Source organism: Hippichthys cyanospilos, chromosome 1 (genome assembly GCF_059441005.1).
Source record: "Hippichthys cyanospilos isolate Australia breed blue-spotted pipefish chromosome 1, RoL_Hcya_1.0, whole genome shotgun sequence".
NCBI classification, from domain to species: Eukaryota; Metazoa; Chordata; class Actinopteri; order Syngnathiformes; family Syngnathidae; genus Hippichthys; species Hippichthys cyanospilos.
Window position 1 is genome coordinate 34,167,414 of NC_142369.1, and position 20,766 is coordinate 34,188,179.

At 39.2% G+C, this 20,766-nt stretch overlaps 1 protein-coding gene across 1 annotated transcript in view; it reads left to right on the plus strand.

The window, feature by feature from the left end:
* Positions 1 to 13,427, plus strand: part of LOC148430195 (protein crumbs homolog 2-like) — a 31,039-nt gene extending 17,612 nt beyond the window's left edge. Inside the window, exons 7-13 of the mRNA XM_088427316.1 lie at positions 1,637 to 2,590; positions 2,811 to 3,349; positions 3,656 to 3,821; positions 4,144 to 5,005; positions 6,627 to 6,743; positions 6,960 to 7,086; positions 8,227 to 13,427. Of these exons, the coding sequence (XP_088283442.1) occupies positions 1,637 to 2,590; positions 2,811 to 3,349; positions 3,656 to 3,821; positions 4,144 to 5,005; positions 6,627 to 6,743; positions 6,960 to 7,086; positions 8,227 to 8,448 (2,987 nt within the window). The 3' untranslated portion in view covers positions 8,449 to 13,427. The remainder of the gene's footprint in view (positions 1 to 1,636; positions 2,591 to 2,810; positions 3,350 to 3,655; positions 3,822 to 4,143; positions 5,006 to 6,626; positions 6,744 to 6,959; positions 7,087 to 8,226) is intronic.
* Positions 13,428 to 20,766: the final 7,339 nt, after the last annotated feature.

The window sequence follows — 20,766 nt, forward strand, 5'->3', positions numbered from 1 at the left end:
TGTGTGCCCTGCGATTTGCTGGCAACTAGTCAACATTACGGGCCTTCACCTCTTTTCACTTTTCCAATGCAATTGAAAATATGTTTGGTTGCAACTAATCTTCCTGGGGTCCATTACTACAAATTTATATATGAGGTTAAACAATGAAAAGATCAATCAAAAAATAAAATACAATGTTGATAAGCAATAAAGAGACATATATAAATAAATAAAACCAACAATATAGGCTGCATCCATTTATAAATGCTCAATACGATGATAAAGCGACTAACAACAACATTTAAAAACCTAAAACGCTTTTCATTAGCTCAACCTTGAGGCTAATTTTGAAACATTTAATATTTGTAGTGTACAGGGTAACTTGTTCCAGTCGAAAGATGCCCTATACAACACTGTTTTCTGCATTGAACCAATAATTATCTTTTTTTTTTGCTGTCTAGTGGAATGGTCATGGCTATCACGGACAAAGAGAATTTTAGAGGATAAAATTTGAGGCTTCTTTTGAAGATAAATATGATAAAAGTGTGTGTTTGCTACTGCGTGTGCGTGTGTGTTTGCATGCGTACTTTAATTCTGTTGGCCTTACCGGACTAGCTTGCATGCAGATATAGGCCTGTAGTACCCTCTGCAGGTCGGTTTCAGGAACACCTGCCACTACCCGGCACCCACAGACCAATGCAGGAATCAGGAATGCATTCCTCCTGTCAAATACTGACAGGAGGCAGCTGGAGGCTGGAGGCTTATTACTTGGCTTGGGATGGGCTGTAGACAGTCAGGAGCATTGGGTGTGAAGGAGGGAGGGATAGAAGGATGGAGGAGGGGAAAAAAAGGTGGGCAGGGCTGCCTTGTAATCACTCCAGAATGCTTGCATGCAACATAGTGGAGGAGTAAAGACACTTCTTAATTAAACTTAAGGAGCAAAAAAGACAGAGAAGCCACAGTTGTGCCACTTGTGTCATCCAGCAGTGTGAGAGAGTGAGAGTGCATTGACTGTTAACTCATCGGAACATGACAGGAAGGAGGTTACTGCTTTTGCTGCTGTTGCTCTGTTTCTGCTGTGGACCGTGGCGGCTGACAGGTACAGCATGGTACAGCACTTATAACATAGGTAATATTGTAATAACGATATGTGCTTGTATTAGAGATAGCCTTGACACACAATTTGCCAAACTGCTTTAGGGCTCAATGAGTTTAGAATTGTTTCAAAAGTTTAATGGTTTTCTTTTCTGCTTTATTTTGGGTTGTTAAAGCAACGGATGTTCTAACAGTAACAACCTAGCATGTATAATAGTAGTCAGCAAAGCCAAGTTTAGAATATCATGGATTTCATTCAACTAATGGATGTTTTCTATCCCAGTTTCCTCATCTGCCAAACGACAAATTATTGCATTGCCTCAAACAAATCTACTTACAGTACAAGGCGGCATGCAGGCAAGCTTGTCTCTGCATCTGATTAAGGAAGTCGGATCAACCCGTTTCCAGCACAGTGGTCCATGTTGTCTGATTTTCAGTTTGCTCATCATCATTAAATTAATTGATGATATATGAAAATGCCCTCTGTGATCATTGTGAGTGATAGTGTTGATGGATCACTGTTTAAGTATGAATGACTAAAGTTGTGGTTCTTTTCATGCAGGTGCACATTGTGAAGTGGATATCGACGAATGTGAAAGCAATCCGTGCCAGAATGGTGCCACGTGCGAAGATGCTGCCAACTCTTATATATGTCACTGTCCCAAACCAGAACCTGATAAAGAGCCTTTGGGTGGGCGCAACTGTGATGTTCTCCTGGTTGGCTGTCAGCAACACCAGTGTGAGCACGATGGTATCTGCATGCCTCTGCTGACAGCTTATGGCGAGCATAGCTACACATGCCTCTGTGGGCCAGGCTGGACGGGAGAACTCTGCAACACCTCTACGACCTTTTCCTTCAACTCAGAGGGCTACGTTCACATGCAACTGCCCATTTCTAAAAACAGAGCAAGAAAAGGTACTGATGACCACAACTATGGACTCCATATGCAGCTAAGATTCAGGAGCACTTTACCTGACATGCTGTTATACCACCGTGGTACCATGGAACACTTCATTTCCCTGGAGCTGGTGCGGGGTTCACTCCGGGCCAGGTTAAAGTCCGGGAGACTGCTACAGGTCATTTATCCAGTTCCAGTCAATGACGGACAATGGTATGGTGTCACGGTGACTATGGACGAGAGACTGATTATGGTTGTAGATGGACCTGGTTGTGAGGAAGGATGTCAGGTGAAAAATCAAGTGTACAACCATCTGATATTCTTTCAGTCAAATTCCTTTCAACAGCTATATGTAGGAGGAGCACCAAAGGAATATTTGACACTCACGTTAAGTGGGAGGAGTTTTATTGGCTGCATGGAAGACCTTCGAGTTGACCATCAATTGTTGTTGCCTCAGGACCTAATGAGAGAGGAGAACATGGGTTTGGAATTGGAATGTGTCAAAGAAGACCTGTGCCACGACGACCCTTGCAAACAATTTGGGTTTTGCGTCGATATGTGGGTTGTGGCCAAATGTCATTGCCACCGGCCATACTTTGGAGACACATGCGAAAGAGGTGAGGTTTCTTTCTTCCTGCTTTTCAAGCTCTCTGAATTTACCTAAACAATAAGTTGAAGCTCTGTGCTAATGGAACCAGAGGCAGTTAAGTTCCTGATTAGTTCCTATAGCAGACAAGCCTACAGCTTTACTCATTCCTGAAGCAATTTAAAGCAAATCATAAATACATCCCATGCATATATACTAAATAATGAATTCATTTAAACGTTGCCTTGTAGAATACCCATCCTGGACCTTTGGTCACGAGAACACTACAAGCTACGCTGCCTTCAACATCACCGAAACCCACGGAGAAAATTTCACCATCTCCTTTCTGATGCGCTCTCTTAAAAAAAATGGCCTTCTTATGCAGTTTCGCAGAGACGAAAGGTCCTACCTGACAATCTACCTAAAGGAATCTACTGTTGCAATCTACAGCCCGCAGACCACACTGTTGTCAGAGACTAAGTATGTCACAGATGGAAAAAATAATTTGGTGACCATAAAAGTAAACTATGGTCATGTGTTCTTCCCCATGGCGGGGAACCATCGCACCATAGGGAATGTGAGCATAGAAGCAGGGGACGTTGTGTATGTTGGAGGGCTCCCTGTAGATGAACATGTGAATAGCTGGGGTGGAAAATTTAAGGGCTGCCTACAAGACATTCGACTGGATGACAAGCATTTGTTCATCATGGACCATAAAGATGAGGTGGTTTATCAAGCAACTGCAGAGAAGAATGTTCTGCCAGGATGTCAAAGTGACAATACATGCAAGGTACTGTATTAAAACTAGAACGTGATGCCGACAAGGCAGTTTTAAAGCAAACCCCATCCCCTATTTGCACTGCTTCTTTTATTTAGAAGAAGAGGAAGTTGTGTCGCAATGTTTTCGTGCACTCTGACAGTTGGGCTGTGCTGTGCTGCCTCAACCTAACTGACATTGATCTGGTCGAGAATCCCTTTGATCTGTTTGTTACCCGCTAATCTTCTCTGCAGCTCTTGTGAACCTTTGCAGTCATCTTGGTTTAGAGATTTCACAAGTGAGCATCTAATCCATGCCCCTGTGTTTGTCTTTACACAGAATGAGCCCTGCGCCAATGGTGGAAAGTGTCAGATCACTTGGAATGATTTCAAGTGTGACTGCTCCATTAGCTTCTCAGGACGACTGTGCGAGAAACGTGTGTGGTGTGTCGAAAACCCTTGCTTTGAAGGAGGGCAGTGTGTCGACCTATGGGATGGTTATGAGTGTGAGTCATCTTATGCCATTGGCTTCATTCAAGATAAAATTCACCTCAGAAAAGCATCATATAACGTTCAGTGTTAGATAACCTACCAATCAGATACCGTTTACATCCTCCGGGACATTGTGTAAAAGTTTTCAATGCAATTTTTGTCAGCATGAAAAATAATGACTGGTCAATGATTCCAGAATGGGGACAAATACATTAGAAAGTACCTCTGCCGTTAAGGCCACAAACCTAATACTGTACTATGTGTAAAATCTCAACTCAAAGCACAGAAGCCAATTATTTTGTAGCTTCTAAAACTCATTATCTTTGCCTCCCACAGGTCTGACAGAAGCCATTTTCCAGGACAATGCTCTTGAGTATTTTGCCAACAACTCCCTGTTGAGCCCAGTGACAAACATCACAATGGACATTAGAACACGAGACAGCAACGGTATCTTGTTGAGGGCCGAGAACCAAGCTGAGGTATTCTGTTTGGGTCTCCTTAATGCCACACTTCTGGTCAAAATGGACACTGGGACAGATGCAGAGCTGCTTGCTTTTACTAGCGACAGGACCATCGCAGATGGAGCGTGGCATCGCATCCAGTTGACCATGATGGACCCTGAACAGTTGGTGTCCCGGTGGCGTCTAGTTGTAGATGGGAAGACAGCGGGTTGTAGCCTTGGAGTTGGCGGCAACCTTAACTTCCTTAATGATACCCAAATTTGGCTGGCGGAGAAATATTCAGGATGTTTGGGGGAAGTTCGAGTTGGTGGAATCTATCTACCGATTTTCAGTGTACCAGAGGCCCCTCAGACAAGTCATTTCTCCAGACTGAGTGGACATGAGCCAAGTTTGGGATGCCAGGGTGCCCCAGTTTGTGACTCTCAGCCATGTTTCAATGAGGGTGTATGCCAGGACCATTTTAATGAGTTTAACTGCAGCTGCAATCCAGGTTGGGAGGGAGAACTATGCGAAGCCGAAACAAATGAGTGCGCCTCTGGACCCTGTGTCTATGGGACATGTAAAGACCTTCTGGCAGACTACCAATGTGACTGTGAGCCTGGATATATAGGGAGAAACTGTCAGGAAGAAGTGGACAACTGTTTGGAGTTTAGCTGCCTGAATGAGGGGATTTGTGTGGAAACTTTGGAAACTCACACCTGTGTATGTCCTCCTGGATACGTGGGCAAACGCTGTCAGTAAGTTGCTCATCTTTATCATACACATAATTTTAGAGCAAGGATTGGCAACCTCAATGATGTGGGGGTATGCCACAGAAGTAGAAGCACATACATTACCTCCTAACCGCATTAAAGACAAAAACTACTGAGGCTATATGGACAAAATATACGGACCCTTGCAAAATAGGTATTCCTAATATATTTTGATAATACATTTCTCAACGCATGAGCCACCATTCTCATTTTTATTTTCTAGTGAAACATCCTATCGCGTAAAGATTTTTATTCAGAACAACTGTTGAATTATGTGCAAGAACTCATTCTGTGCATTTTTTTTTTTTTTTTTACAAAAGTCTAATTAAACGCAATAGCATGCCTCCAGCATGCCTGCGACTGTAACGAGGATAAGTGGTCAAGATTACGGATGGATACGATTTTGTTTGTTTGTCCTGCATACAGTTCCCCCAAATTATGGCGTAATCACGTTGTAGTTTTAGGGTGGGGGAAGACCTGGTGTAAATTGATCTGAGTCATGTCATCTAGGTGTGAATGGTGGTTTTGATAGTGGTAAATGATGGTAAACCCAGCATATTTACTTTTATATACAGTGAACCCTCATTACTTCTCTGCTCCACTATCGTGGATTTGCCACATCACAGATTTTTCTCCATTACGCGGATTCACGACCAGGGATTTTTTTTCTTATTACATATTGAACTTTTGCAATAGCTCCCAAGCGTGCTATTGTACTGAAGAATCGTACTGAGCCTAAACTCAAACAAAAAATGATGACAATTTCTGAGCAGGCGACATTTCTCTAAACCCTAGCTATAGAAATTTGATGGTTGGATGTATCATTGAATAAAATCCATCTTTTAATAGTGAGATGTATAAACAATAACATGTGCACTTAACCCATATCTTTATGCATGTACAGAGATGATCATGTAGAGGACTAAAGCCGTAGGCCTGATCCAAAGAAAGACTCAAATAAGTCACTTTCAAGTGTCATTTTTGGTCATTGTTTTTATTAAAATTTCATTTTTATTATTGTCTTAATGTTAACTTAGCCATATTTCACAGTAGAGGACAAGCAGTTTTGTGCTATAGGAAACCATTTCAGTGCCATACGAAATTGTCAGCTTTATTTTGTTGCAGCGAATGGGGCTAGTTTTGAGTCTATGTGGGCCAATGTGGAATCAGTTTGTTATAAGATGAACAAAAAACAAACTGTCTAGACTCTATTCATTGTTGAAAACGTGTTTCTTGACTAAGTCATATTATCCAATAGGGGAAGAAACCTCTTTACCACTCTGGTATGCCACCACTATGCAGGAGTTAGTTTGATTTCATTGAATTCACTAACATCCTCTCTTTAGTAGCTAAAAACCCCAAGCTGGTGTGGAATATATTTGCCCTAAAATTTCTGATCACTATGCAAATTTGAAGAAGACTCATCCATGTTGAAATAAAATCACTGACCTTTACACAGTGGCAAAGAACAACATTTGGCACTTATTTTCAATTATTACTACGGCACCCCTATACTGCATTTTTTTTAAACATTAGATGCATAAGTTCACCCATCATGAAGCACCAAGATAGACAGACATTTGCATTCTATTTCTGCTCCCAAAAGGCGGCGATTTCCTCCAGTGGCATGCGATGCCAAAACAAAGTGCCTTAATGGAGGGGTTTGCATAGGCGGGGACACTGGTGGCAACTGCACCTGCAAGCCAGGGTACACAGGTGTCAGGTGAGTCTCACACATACACCGTACATCTACTGTGCAGTCACATTCCTTACTGTTTGTATATCTGAGGTTAAAGCCCCCGTTTTTTCTCGGTATAAAAAATGTCGCCATCCATGCTGTTGAGACAGGTTTAAGCCGTCTCATCATGTAAGATAAGGAGACGTGTTTGCTGGTGTGTGTCACGTTGTGTTGTCTTAAAGCCCTGCTGATGTCTTTCAGGTGTGAGACAGAAATAGACGAATGTGAGTCGAGTCCTTGTCTTAATGGTGCCACCTGTCTAGACAGACTCAACCACTTCCAGTGTGTATGTGTGCCAGGCTATAGCGGCACAATGTGTGAGAGCAACGTAAGTAATGATATCTTTTCACACCAATTCACCAACGTGGCTAATCATTGAATATTTCCTGCCAAATATACAGTATTTAAAAGCTGTTTTATAATTCTGTGCCACTATATGGTATCTTACATCTCAATGACTAATGATATGAAAACCCAACACTGTACTGCTCAGCATCAGAGAATGCCAAACCTAAACAGAACTAAAAAAAAATACTATCATGAAAATCAGCCTTTTAATCATTACCTGGACTTCTAATACTTTCTCAAATAACCTCCATTACTTTGTATATTGTGCGTTTTCCATCTGTATTTTTTTCTGTTTTATTTTCTGTGATCAGCCTGGGGAAAATGGACAGAAAGTGACCTGTGGCTACAGGCTGGTGTGATGTGTTTATATGCATAAGTCCCTTGTACTTTTTTTTATTAATATGAACTGCCCTGACTAAATAAATAAAAGATTTCCTGAAAGCAGACCTCCCCCCAAAAAAATGTTTTATTAAAATTTCCCACAAATGCTCAATAGGAATGGAAGGTGGTCTTCAAGTCAACATCAACATAACGTATGCAAGTTGATATCTTGTTGCAGTTACTTTTCATGATATTTTAAATTTATGTGGTTGCCTTCCCCTCTCCATGACATTGTTCAATGTTGGCTGGCAAAAAAACACCCAACCATCCCTCCACCATCTTGACTGCTTTTTTTTCACGAGGGTTGTAGAGGAGAACTCAATTCAAAGGTTTTGAAAATGTCATGGTTCTCTCAATATTCGTATAACTTCTTAATGTAAATATTTTAAATACTATATGTGAATTCCTTCCATTATCTACATTACATATTTTCAAATGCAGCTTTCTAACTGGTGTCAAAGCCTTGTGATCTTGTTCTCCCTGTTAAAACTACACATTCCCTTGATGACTAGTCTATTCAGTGTATCTTCACAAAATAATAATAATAATAATAATAATAATAATAATAAAAAGACAATGTTAACCAAAATGACAATTAGATTTTGAATCACTGCTCTGCAATACAGGTTTGATGCCCCAGAAGTCTTTGTGTTACACCTTCATAAAATACTGCATGTTCCCTTGAAATATGAGAGGTGTGGTAAAATAATGGTAATACTAATTTTATGTCCACTTGCAGAAAAAGGAGCAAAAGGAGCAGATCCCTTGGCTGGTGGTGACCATCCCCCTCATCACCTTATGTGCATTACTTGCCATCCTAGTTATCTTTTTCCTCATCATGACGGCCCGGAAGAAACGTCAGTCAGAGGGCACCTACAGCCCCAGCTCACAGGAGGTGGCTGGGGCCAGGTTGGAGATGGGCAGCGTCCTCAAAGTGCCCCCTGAGGAGAGGCTTATCTGAGGCAGCCTCCTATTAGAGACTGCTGTGGAACTAGCAGAGAGCAGAATATCTATGCTCTAAGGGGTCTTCCTGTGCCCAAAACAGGTGTGTGAGTGTCTGATGGATTTATAGAAAACGACTGATGCTCCACCCCGGGAAAACTACTGATGTCGAAGCTTCAGATTTGGCTAAGGTAAAATGCAATAAGAAGAGAAGACATGACACGTGTGTAAAGATGTGAAAAGTCGCAAAGACAATCTCAATATTCGAAAGAATGAGAGTCAGACCGAGAACACTTTTAATTTATTCATCAGCTGATGAAACCACTTTCTTTATGGGTCATTGTCATTCAATTTGATCAGTAATGACATAGATGCTGGTATTTCTTTTCTAATTTAGAATGTTTTTGCACTAAACGTCTCCCATGTTGAAACAGCAGAAAGTTATTCTCTGTTAATCTCATTCACTGCCATCGACAAGTATGTTTGTCAATTACATTTTTTTTTTTCGAACGGGACAGTTTTTCTGCTGCTGGATATAAAAGAATGTAAAACGGCAGAATGAAGATTATGATTACATTTGGTAATACGGGTCCTCCTTCCCATAGGCTCACCGTCTGTGGGAGGGGCCAAGGGGTGGAGTCAAGGGTGGTAACCCTGGCGGAATGATGCCTGGCTACAGAAGCTAGCTCTATGGAATATCATCACTTTGGCTGGGAAGGACCCTGAGTTGGTTTGAGAGGCATAAAAGTTCCGACTGGACATAATCGTAGCAGTCCTCTCTCGAGAGGTTGAATTCCCTTCCACTCTGGAGTTATTCACTGTGAGAGACCCGGAGAGGGTGTGGGCTTACTTACACCTCCCAGCTCGGCGCCTGGAAGTTGGGATTCACCCCTGTGTGGTCTTTCTCCACCTTTGGGTGGGTTCATCGTGCCTATGTGTCGAACATCAGTACAGAGAAGCCATCCTTGAAGTCCTTTGAGGTTGTGCTGTGGGGATTCCCTCAGTTTACTGAGGAACTTCAATGTTCACCTGGGAAATGATAGTGAGACCTGGAGAGGTATGATTGAGAGCAGTGGGAAACCAAATTGTTCATAAGAGAGTCATAACAAACACCGTGTTGAAACATAAGTGTGTCCATATGTGCACTTGGCAGTGGGACACCCAAGACCGCAGTTTGATGATCAACTTTGTGATTGTGCCGTTGCATTTGCGGCCGCATGTTGTCGATACTTGGGTGGAGCTATCAACTTAACGGTTGGCTGGTGTAACGGCACCGATAGTGGGGGAGGATGCCAGTCCGATCTGTCAGAACCAAAAGTATTTCAAGGGTCTGATAGGAATGTCTGGTAGAGTCCCCTTTCAGATGGCGTTTCAACTCCCACCTCCAGCGGAATTTCTCCCACATTCAGGAGAGGCAGGGGACATCAAGTCAGAGAGGACCATGTTCCCCATCTCCATTGTTGAGGCGATCGGTCAGAGCTGTGGCTGTAAGGAGGTTGGTGCCTATCGGCGGCATTCCCGGTTGGCTAAGTTTGGAGAAAATTCTGGTCCACTCTCTGGCTTCTCAGGAGGGGGAAGCAGTGCGCCATTAACAGTGTGTATAGTGGAGATGGGGCGCTGTGGACCTCAACTCAGGATGTCATGAGCCGATTGGGAAAAAGGATGGATTTTTACATTTGGAATATTTGATGTATATAAAATGATCAAAACCGTGTAGCTATTTGAAAATGTCAGATTCTCTGAAATGAATGAGTTCATGATTTCAAATATTAGGCATTGATTGTTAAGTCAATTCTGTCAAAACTGGCAGATTTATTGAAGGTGACCCGTTCAAATACGTTACTTACATAACAGTAAAGACAAAAAGCTTAATAGAATTCCTGTGAGCTGCACACTTTACACCTGTTGGGATTTAAACTCTGTTGTGACAATTGCATAAATGTATGACAATTGTTATAGCGTTAGAAACATGCAATAGCTCCAAGTGAGCAGCTCATTCAGCTCACCAGTCTGGTTTATTGCAAAAACGGAACGAGGTGTTCATTGCCATTCAGTGCCATTCACGGTAATGACAGCTTGAGTGATAATGATGGACCATCATTACAACAACCCAAATAAAGGAACACTATAGCCGATTAAGCAAAAGGGTGAATGTCATATCCATCCAAAAAGAGAAATGAGCATTTTCACAATTAATGTTGCAAATCATGAAAATTAATTTGGGATCTATGAAAAGCATGATCACATTAAAAGTTAGAATAATCTTACGATGGATATATTTTTTTATCCTTAGTGACAATGATTTAATTGATGAAATCAATTAAAAATGGATTTTCCAAATGAAATACCTCCAGGTATGACTGTCATTATTGGTCAAATTATATGACAGTAATATGATTACAGTATATGGTTTCATCAGAAAGAAAGAACTGCTTGCAGATATTGTGTCTTTACCTCTGGTTTAAAACATGTGTCCAGCCCGATCTTAAGTGGGCAGCTATCTTAAGTTATTTATTACACTATATTGGCAAAAGTCGGCTATTGTTTTTTTTCCCCCCACTTAGTATACACACACACACGCACACACACACACACACACACACACACACGTGTATATATATATATATATATATATATATATATATGACTTTCAAAATACAATTTTAATTGATATACTGTATTCGTCACTTTCTTTATCATTACAGTTGAAATTTATAAAAGCTGCCCCAGTCTAATTTGTAAAGGAATAGATGGCATTTTTGTGCTCCAACATATTTTATGAAGGTGGTTTTAGTACTGACCACTAAATATTAATACTGTGTGTGGTAAATGATCTCAAGCATCCTAAATATTATTTTGATGCTTCGCTGGTTTGAACAAACACTGTAAAAAGTATCATTAGTTTTCACCCTCATGATGGGTAACGTAAATTTCTAATTGCGCTATGAACAAACAATTCTTGATTCTTTGGCTTGAACGCTAATTTTCTAAGGGTATTAAAAGAAACAAGCTAAAATGACAAAGTATGAAACAAATTCATAGGCAGATAATGCAGGAATCATTTTAAGACATAATTTGCAAAATCTAAAACTGTGAAGCAGTATTGTTATAAAATAATCAACATCAATATTCTCTGCCCCTTTTGTGTGTAACACTTTTACATGCAACAAATAATGTCGTTTGAGTTCCTCGAGAGCCACAATTTTGATATTTTCCTTCAACCAAAACATCTGATTCAAATGATTAGCTCATCTGCTAGCTTCACAGAATCCTGATAACAACCCTGATTTGAATCACATGCTAAAACATATTTTTTTTCTGTAAACACTGCGTGGTCAACCTTCATGCATGCCGCCGCACAATGTTGCCACACGAATATTTTGATAGTAAAGAATCAAGGTACTCACAGGTGAATGGTCATTATTATTGAATATGAATTTATTAATAACAGTGAAAGTCAAATTATATTTGTTGGAGGTTGAACTGGAATGAGTATTTTTTTAAGAAGGATTTGAATTTACACATCGTTTTGCATTTTGAGGGATTTTGTGTTTTATATTTTTTACTTTTAGACTGTGACATTAAAAAAGACATAGAACACTGATATTATTTTTAAGGCACATGTTAAAAATACTGAATATTCCAGTTGATATTGAAGGAATCAAAATGCATTATTTTAAGCAGCTGTAAACGGGGCCATTGTTTCAAATACAACTAAAATGACACTGGATTTTTTTTGTGTGTGTATTTGTGTCCGTTTTACGTCGGATTTTTGTATTGTTTGACCATTGAACAAAACGGATATGAATGAAAATCAAGGCTGTGTAATTTTAGTGGTCATCACACCCAAAGAAGCATGTTCCAACCTAAGTGTCATTATAACTCCTTTTTACATTAGATGGTACCAGAATATGAGATTTAGCGTTTGAATAGGCACATACCGTAATTCTCCGTGTACAAGTCAAATGTTATTCCTCATTTTCAACCCCCATATTATGGGGTTCGATTTATACCAGCATAACTCAGAACCAGACCAATTTTCTCCACATATCTGTGTTTGAATAACATTAATTAGAACGCTAAATATGAAATATCATCATTTACAAGGCTTAAAATGCTCAGATATATACCTGTAACTCGATATGGTATGCATTCGTTTTAGCGCGTTTGCACTATCAAATGCACTTTTGTCAAGCACCGCCTTATTGCCTCTTTGTTGTCAAAAGGCTGTGTGCATAATTTTTTCGGTGGACTTTGACCAATATCGAAAAGGAAAAGACAGCTTGACTTGTCCGTTCAAGATCAAAATACAAGAGCAGGTGACATGCACGAGGTCGACTTGTACACGGAGAAATGCGGTAACAGTTATAACAGGTTGCACATATTGTGATGACATGTTTATGATAAGTAAGTCGAAGTACTCCCAATTATCAACAATTACATGACCCATTGAGAGGGGCAGCCACTGATCACCCCATTTTATGTAGTGCAAGCCCAATTTGATTAAATGAATGTTCATCACCTGGCTTGAGCCTTTCAAGGTCACTTTTTTGTTTGTTTTTGTTCCATGCATATTACAAGTTCCTCTTCCACTATTTTGTTTTAACATTCAAATACACCACCATAAACTGTTAAAATGTGAAAGAAAACAGAACTAACAAACTTGGAACTTGAATGACATAGACAACTGCATATTGTTCGAAAAATAATGTATGCTGGACTTAAACCTCTAAATCAGCGTTCAGAACTCATTCAGCTGATTTTTATCTTCAAAGGTATCTAAAATTGACTATTGAAGGAAGATTTTGAATATACACACTGACTCAACAGACCGATCTGTACAGAACTGCTGTTAACATAATTCCATGGGCAGCCTTATACGATTATCATGAAGATATGTATATATGATATGAATGGGTTTTTGTTTTTGTATTCATGTAAGCTGCATTACCTGTGTTTTCTGACATACTGAATTCAGAGTAAAAGGTATTTGAGAGACTCATTACAGTGATCTATCGTAGTTATACCTTATCTCACTGCCACACTTTCCTTTATTAGATAGAACACAAGAAAGAACTTTTTGTTCAGAGAGTATTTTCTGGATATATAGAATTTGGAAGTAAAAATACACACCCGCACTGTACGTAGTTGCATATCAGTGTGGAGTCTTTTATTCCAGTCTAATGTAAATATTTAAGAAAAGAAAAGTCAGGGACAATATGTGAAAAAAAAAAAAAAAAAGTTTTTCTTTGTGTGAGTGTTTTTTCTTTTTCTTTGTTCGTTTAGTTAAAAAAGAACACATTTTAAATCAGTTGCAGTTATTAAATTGTTGGTCTAATGAAGCACGATACAACAAGCTCACACACACCTCTTGCTGCTATATCGCCAATGTCGCCAGGAGTCATCTTTGAACAAATTGCTACTGTTGTGAATATCTTACCAACATAATCAAGCAGTTCATGGACAAGACCCTCAGTTTCACGGAATACATGCATGGGGCACACTTCAAATGTGCTCATGTTTTCCAGTTTTGTGTGTGTTGAGATGCTGAATTATTATCATTCAGGTCATTTTGATGCTGTGTTTTGATGTTGTGTATTTTTCTCATTGGTCCCACACACACACACATATAAACCTTCCCATTGTGCTACTCCCATTCTGTTTTGTATTGTTTCTCCTATGAACTTCCTGAAGATATCTTTATGAAGGTATTTTGATTCCGTAAGTCTCCTTGTAAAATGCCTAAAGGGACTGCTCGGGTCTGCCTTCTCTGTATGATGAGGTCAGATGCTAGTAGTGCCTTCATGTTTTCATCCTGTGATATATATATATATATATATATATATATATATATATATATATATATATATATATATATATATATATATATATATATATATTTTTTTTTTTTTTCCTGTTCACTTCTCCAGACATGTTTAAACCATCTCAGCATGGCCTCTCTGACTTTATCTCCTAAAACTCTAACAAGTGCTGTCCCTCTGATGTATTCTTCTGACTCCTCTGATACACAACAGTTTTAAACCGTCACCACTGTCCTATATACGTACATAAAATACAGGATAATGTAATTCCTTCAGTTATGTACAATATGGTGGTGATATCAAAATTTGGAGGGCTATTCCAAAGTATTTTGGTTTCATGTTGTGTAAATTTCAGTACCACATTAACTCATTGTACAAAATCAGAAAGATTCTAGTTATGCGTTCATTAAGATTTACTAGTTCATTAAGTGGGTAGATCAATGTAAAGAGGCTACTGTCCACCAGAAATGATCAATCCCAAAACTAGATAACAATAAACGTCATTCAATATGTGTTTTTGGAAATGTTGCTCTGTTTAAGCAAAATGAAATGTATGTTTACATCACATTGAAGAAATAATAAAGAAATAGTGATTGTCATTTCTGTTTGCAATTGGAACATGGATATGGTTTATAACAGAAAAACTGCATCCAAATCTGACTGCAACGCTGTCGATGATCAATCAGCCTGTGTCACGTCTGCGCTTACTTATTGTGTGTATGATTGTGCGCCTGTTGTCTAAAGAATAAAGTTCCCCCATTATGATGCAAATCCTTGAAAAAAATGCGGACTTAAGCACTGACTGAATCAGATTTACATGCAATTTTCCGGGCCAGTACGAACAAACATTCTAGGTCCATTTCTGGTTTCACAATCATAAAGCCAAAAATGCAGAAGCACTCTCCGAAAGTTGGGCATCGATCAATGATGGTTTTGGCTACCTCTGTAAATAAGTATCTTATAGAGCAGGTGTCACCAACTTTTTAAAACTGAGGGCTACTTCTTTGATACTGAGTAATACGAAGGGCTACCAGTTTGTGATTCTGGGGGGGCAACCCAGTGCCTGTGGGCACCATTTTGGTGACCCCTGTTTTAAGGGAAGTCTAGAAAGCGTCATTTTCTTTTGACTGCTTCAATTAAAAGCCAAGATAAAACCTCGAGGTAACTATTAGTTCTTTTTCTTTTTCTCTTAGTACAAACTTCACAAACCTATGAAGATTGCAAATTTGACTGAAAACAATATAAACACCATTGTTTGTCTCGCCACAAATGCAAATAACCATTCATGTTTCCTGATTATGTGTGAGGAAACCAGAAAGCAAGTCGAGGCAAGCACTCAGGAGTATGCTGTCAGCACACTAAATTGTCTTCCATTAAACGCAACGAGATGTAGTGATATTGTGTTGAATGCCTGTAAACTTCATTATTGCCTCACCCTTCCATGCCTTGAGAGTGCACCAGCGACACTCATGTACTTATTCCCCCACCCATGTACCCCTTGTTCCCCCTTACTGGATCGCTGGCTGGCAAGTGAGAGGATTGACAGATGAGGCCTGTTCTCCAGTTAGTATAATGTCAGAGGGGAACGGAGCTTCCTGGCCGCCCAGCTATCAATAGTGCCAGCTCCAGGTCTAATGAGGGAGATGGGTGCCTCGGTATTCGCCCCCATGTCAGGGATTGACCGACAAATCAGTGGTGCATCACAGCCCTCCCCTTCACCTGCAAATGATATGTTGACAAATGCAGATATTTCACTTTTAATTGACACTAAGAGACAGAGATGATCCGGCTGCCTGGGCTTCTGAGGAGACAGGATCAAGACAGGATGGGTGGAACATGGGGGGGGGGGGGGGTTGAATGTGTGAGAAAAGATGCTGCTGGAAGAGGCTGAAAGAATTTACATCATTTTGTGTTTAGTGTCATAGTTGAGGTATACTGTATATATATATATATATATATATATATATATATATATATATATATATATATATATATATATATATATATATATATTTGCTCCATATACCCACAGTGAAATTCACAATATTGCGCTCCTACCTCTTCCAGTTGAGACCTGTGTGTGTGTGTGTGTGTGTGTGTGGGTGTGTGCGTGTTTGTGTGCGTGAGGGGGGAGTGACACCAGCTGGAACAGGACCATGGTGCGACTAATCATAATGACCCGTCTACATCAGCCAGTCTTGAACTTCACCTTGCTGCCAGACCGACTTTTAGTGTCATGTTGTCAATTGTGTCCAGCTCAGGTGTTTGTCTTTTGCCTCAAACATCATTCTCATCTACGTTTTTGAGTCCTGCTTAGATTTCCAGCACCTGCACCAGCTGGATTTGTCCCTTTGTCTGCCAAAGCCTCATGTATTGTGTATTTATTCCTTTTAAAAAGCACAAAGCAAATCTTCGTCAGCAGTTTCATGGGCAGATGTAAGAGCCAGCCTAAAAACCATGTATCAATTCACAACATTTTAAACAAATATCACAAAAAGCACATTTTCAGTACTAGCGATGGTGCTCAAAAATATGTCTCACTCAATGTCAACAAACTTGGCTTAATGGCCCTCATAGATTTTTTAAAGATTTTTAAACACTTTAAAAAGTACTGTACATTAAAATTAATTTACTATACCAAGTTATGTCAATTAAAATAGATACGATAAATTAACAGGGTTTCGACAAGGATTAGCTTTTTTTTTTTTATGCCATGACAGGAACAGTATATGTTTATATTAAAATTAAGTGATACAATTGGAACATGAAGCAAATCGCTAAACAAATAATAAATTACAGCCAACACAGATGATATAGCCATCTTTTTTGTAATTTTGTTACATGACTTTTTTTTTTAGATTCTTTTTACCCTTATCAACAGAAGAGAAATTCAAGATTGCTGTGAAAAAGACGCATGTGTGTTTAACACGGATACAGATCCTGCCCGTCACCTCATTTTACGTGGCCTGCCAAATGCCAATTAGGACTTTAAGTCACTGGCTAAAAATATAAATTTGCAAGCTGTCTTCAACTTCTACAAATTTTTCATAACCAACAAGTATTGTATTCCGTCTTTCAAAACTAGGGAAATGTGTGATGATCATACTACATTTATTGGACTACAACAGTCCTCCAACAGAAACTGTAACTACAATGTGGGCAATGATAAAAATGAGTTTGACACCCCTGTCCTAATCCATTCCAAGCCCTCTAAGAAGTACCTAAACACTTTCAATGAATAATGCAGTAATTAAAATATATAAATATGCATCAAAATCTGTAACAAATACATATTGGAATTACATTAGGGCATAATGATCATGGAATCCAAAGTACATCATATTAAGTATGTTACAACTTATTTTAATTTTCTTTTGGGGTTAGGCAAAGAGAAGTGTGAGTGAGAAGCAAAGGCATGATAGGGAACTATAAAGAAGGCACAGGTTCAACAGTTGAGAGATATTAAAATTTTGACAAAAAACTCATAAAAAAAGTTGTACCTAATGCTCTACTGATGTGCACTAGCGTGTGACAAAGGATTCAGTGAGCTAAAGTTCTAAGGGAAACAAAGAGGATCACAATTATAGATTTTTGTTGTACGGATTGTTGTATTATTCAGTGGTTAGCACGTCCGCCTCACATTTCAGGAACCCAAATTCTAATCTACCTCACGAGAGTTTGCATGTTCTCCCAGAGCCCGCGTGGGCTTCCTCACAGCACTCCAAAAGCATCATGGGAGGTGTATTGAACATACTAAATTGTCTCTAGGTGTGATTGGATGCGTGAATGGCAGTTTGTCACTGTGTGGCCTGGGATCGGCTGGCAACAAATTCAGGCTTGTCATACTGCCCATAGGCACCAGCAAGCTTGTGGGTTAGGGTTAAAAGCGGCTATAGAAAATGGAAGGATGCATGGATTGTTGTATTATCCCCCTTTTAATGGTATGCTCCAGCAGGAAGGGGAGATGTGGTGGGTTGTGAAGATATTTTAGAGTGCAGTATTGTTCAAGCGACCACTGTTGTCTCCTGTCTCAATATTATACATTGTAACAAGAGACAACATTTTTACAAAGTGGTGTTTTGTATCCGAAATTTCATGAACTAAGATTGCTGTCAAAAGCATTCATGCGTGTTTAACAATTTGAATGAGTACAACTCTAAAATGTGTTGAGTTTGAATTGTTTTCGTATGAGCAGATCTGGATATGCGAACGAAGATGACTGTCATGCCAAGCTAGAAGGCAAAGTAAGTCAATCTGCGACTCATCCACGCCGCCATTACGAACCAATTTAAAGTTTCTTTGAATGATTTTAAAATAATAATTTATTTATATATAAATATATATATATATATATATATATATATATATATATATATATATATATATATATATATATATATATATATATATATATATATTTTTTTTTAATAATATTTTTTTTTTCTGCAGTCAAAATCTGTTTTTGCGCGCTTGCGATTGTGGCACAAACATAACGCCATAAAAACAGCCTTATTTGTACGTCACTACTAATGTGGATACATTTGTCTTTACACTGCAGCCTGACTATTGAAAGCTCATATAAGCGCCAGTCTCGATGCACAGATCAACTTACTTTGCCCGGCAGCTTCCCGTGACGTCTTCATAACTTGCATATCCAGATCCACAAATGCAAAGGATCTCATGCATGAATTCAAAGTCTACTTTGAATTTGGTGGTGTCTCACAGTGCAAACAAAAGATGTATTCATAATACTATGCACTCTCCAGTTTTCTATTGGTAAACTCAACACAATTTAGTCATACTTGGAATGGTTAAACACACATACTACTGTACGTCTTTTTGACAGCGATCTTACTCCATAGAATTTTTCATTTCAAAAGATGAGTGTAAATAGAGACACTGCTGTATATTTTGAGTATATTATATTTAAAGAATATTATTGCAGTTTAGTGAATCGTGACTTACAGAAGTTAGTTTTACATTTTGCATCTTTTTCTGGATGGGTTTAAAAGCAGCGGTTTTAACATTGTATATCTCCTCCTGCGAGTACATAAAGGCAAAACAAGCGGTGGATAAAGTTTAACAGGGTGATACAAACAAATCTTTATGTTGCACTTGGAGATACACCTCATAAGACAAAATGTGTGATTATGATAATATTGAATTAGAACTGCCCTGCAATTGGCTGGCAACCACTTGAGGTTGTTCCCCGCTTACTGCCCGTAGACAACTGGGCTAGGCACCAGCAAGCCAGCTACCCTAGTGAGGATGAGCGGCTATATACAATATGGAATGATAGCTGGTGTGTTAGAGCTTCTTCCAGACTTAATGGTTCGAGCATACACCACACATTGACATGTTTGCAGTCGAGACAGATGAAATGTGAAAATGCCAAGTAGAAATCAATGTATTCAAGTTGGGCAAGCCTAATGAGTGAAAACTTGCAGTGTGAAAAATCATAGGTTCTTGTTCCCTTCTTCTAGATGTACAGTGTTGAACAATAGCGTTCACTCCTCAGTGGCAAAAGTAGAATAACAACTATGAACAACCATTATACTGAGTTATTACTGGACTTGAAAAAAGATCTGGGCAAAACAGTGGAAGAGGGGTTAGCACGTCTGCCTCATTGTTCAGAGGTCCTAGGTTCGCTTCCGGCTTCATGTGTGTCGCTTGCATGTTTTGCCCGTACCTGCGTGGGCTTTCTCCTTCCATTTCAGCATTCTAAATTGTCCTTTTGTGTCCTTTTGTGGATGTTTACTGGATCTCAAACAAGGCAAAGCTAAGCAAAAGTATCAACTTGAGAAATTATTTTATTGTATTTTATTTCTTAAACAGCGAGGAATGTAGCTGTTTCAGTGAAATGCTTGGATCAAAAATCAAACTGCAGGTGTGGAGAGAGGGGGAGATAGTGTGATGGGCGATTTTGTGCGATTTTGGAAATAGCCTGAGGAGTGCTTAGTTGGCTGTAGTTATGCAGGGAAGGTAAGTCACCAGATTTAAAGACAATGCCAATAGCAAATTTCGAAGTTTTAGAAAAGTAACATGATTACATTGAAAAGTTAATATCAAAGCAAGGAGATTATAAGAGCAAAAGCCACATTTTTGAGCATGTTCATATTCATTCCAAAAATATCCTTTTCTTTAGATCAGCGCAGGCCAACCACCAAGCCATGGCCCAGTCACTGTCCATGGCCCATTTACACAATTTAAAATATAACAAGTATTACCAAGTATTATTAACAAGTATACCGTATTTTACGCACTACAAGCCGCACCGATAAAAAGGCCGCAGCGGCAAAATATGAGCAAAAAAATGATTTTTGGCATGGATAAGTGGTACAGGTAATAAAATAAGATATTCCTGAAAAAAGATAGTACTGTACATGGAAGTTTATAATATTTTTTGGTTATTTTTTTGTAATTGTCTGCCAACAGCAGACAATATCCTCTCTTTAACAGACTGAACATGCCTGCATGTTTAGTCCCACCATATTTATACAAAATGGATGCATGGA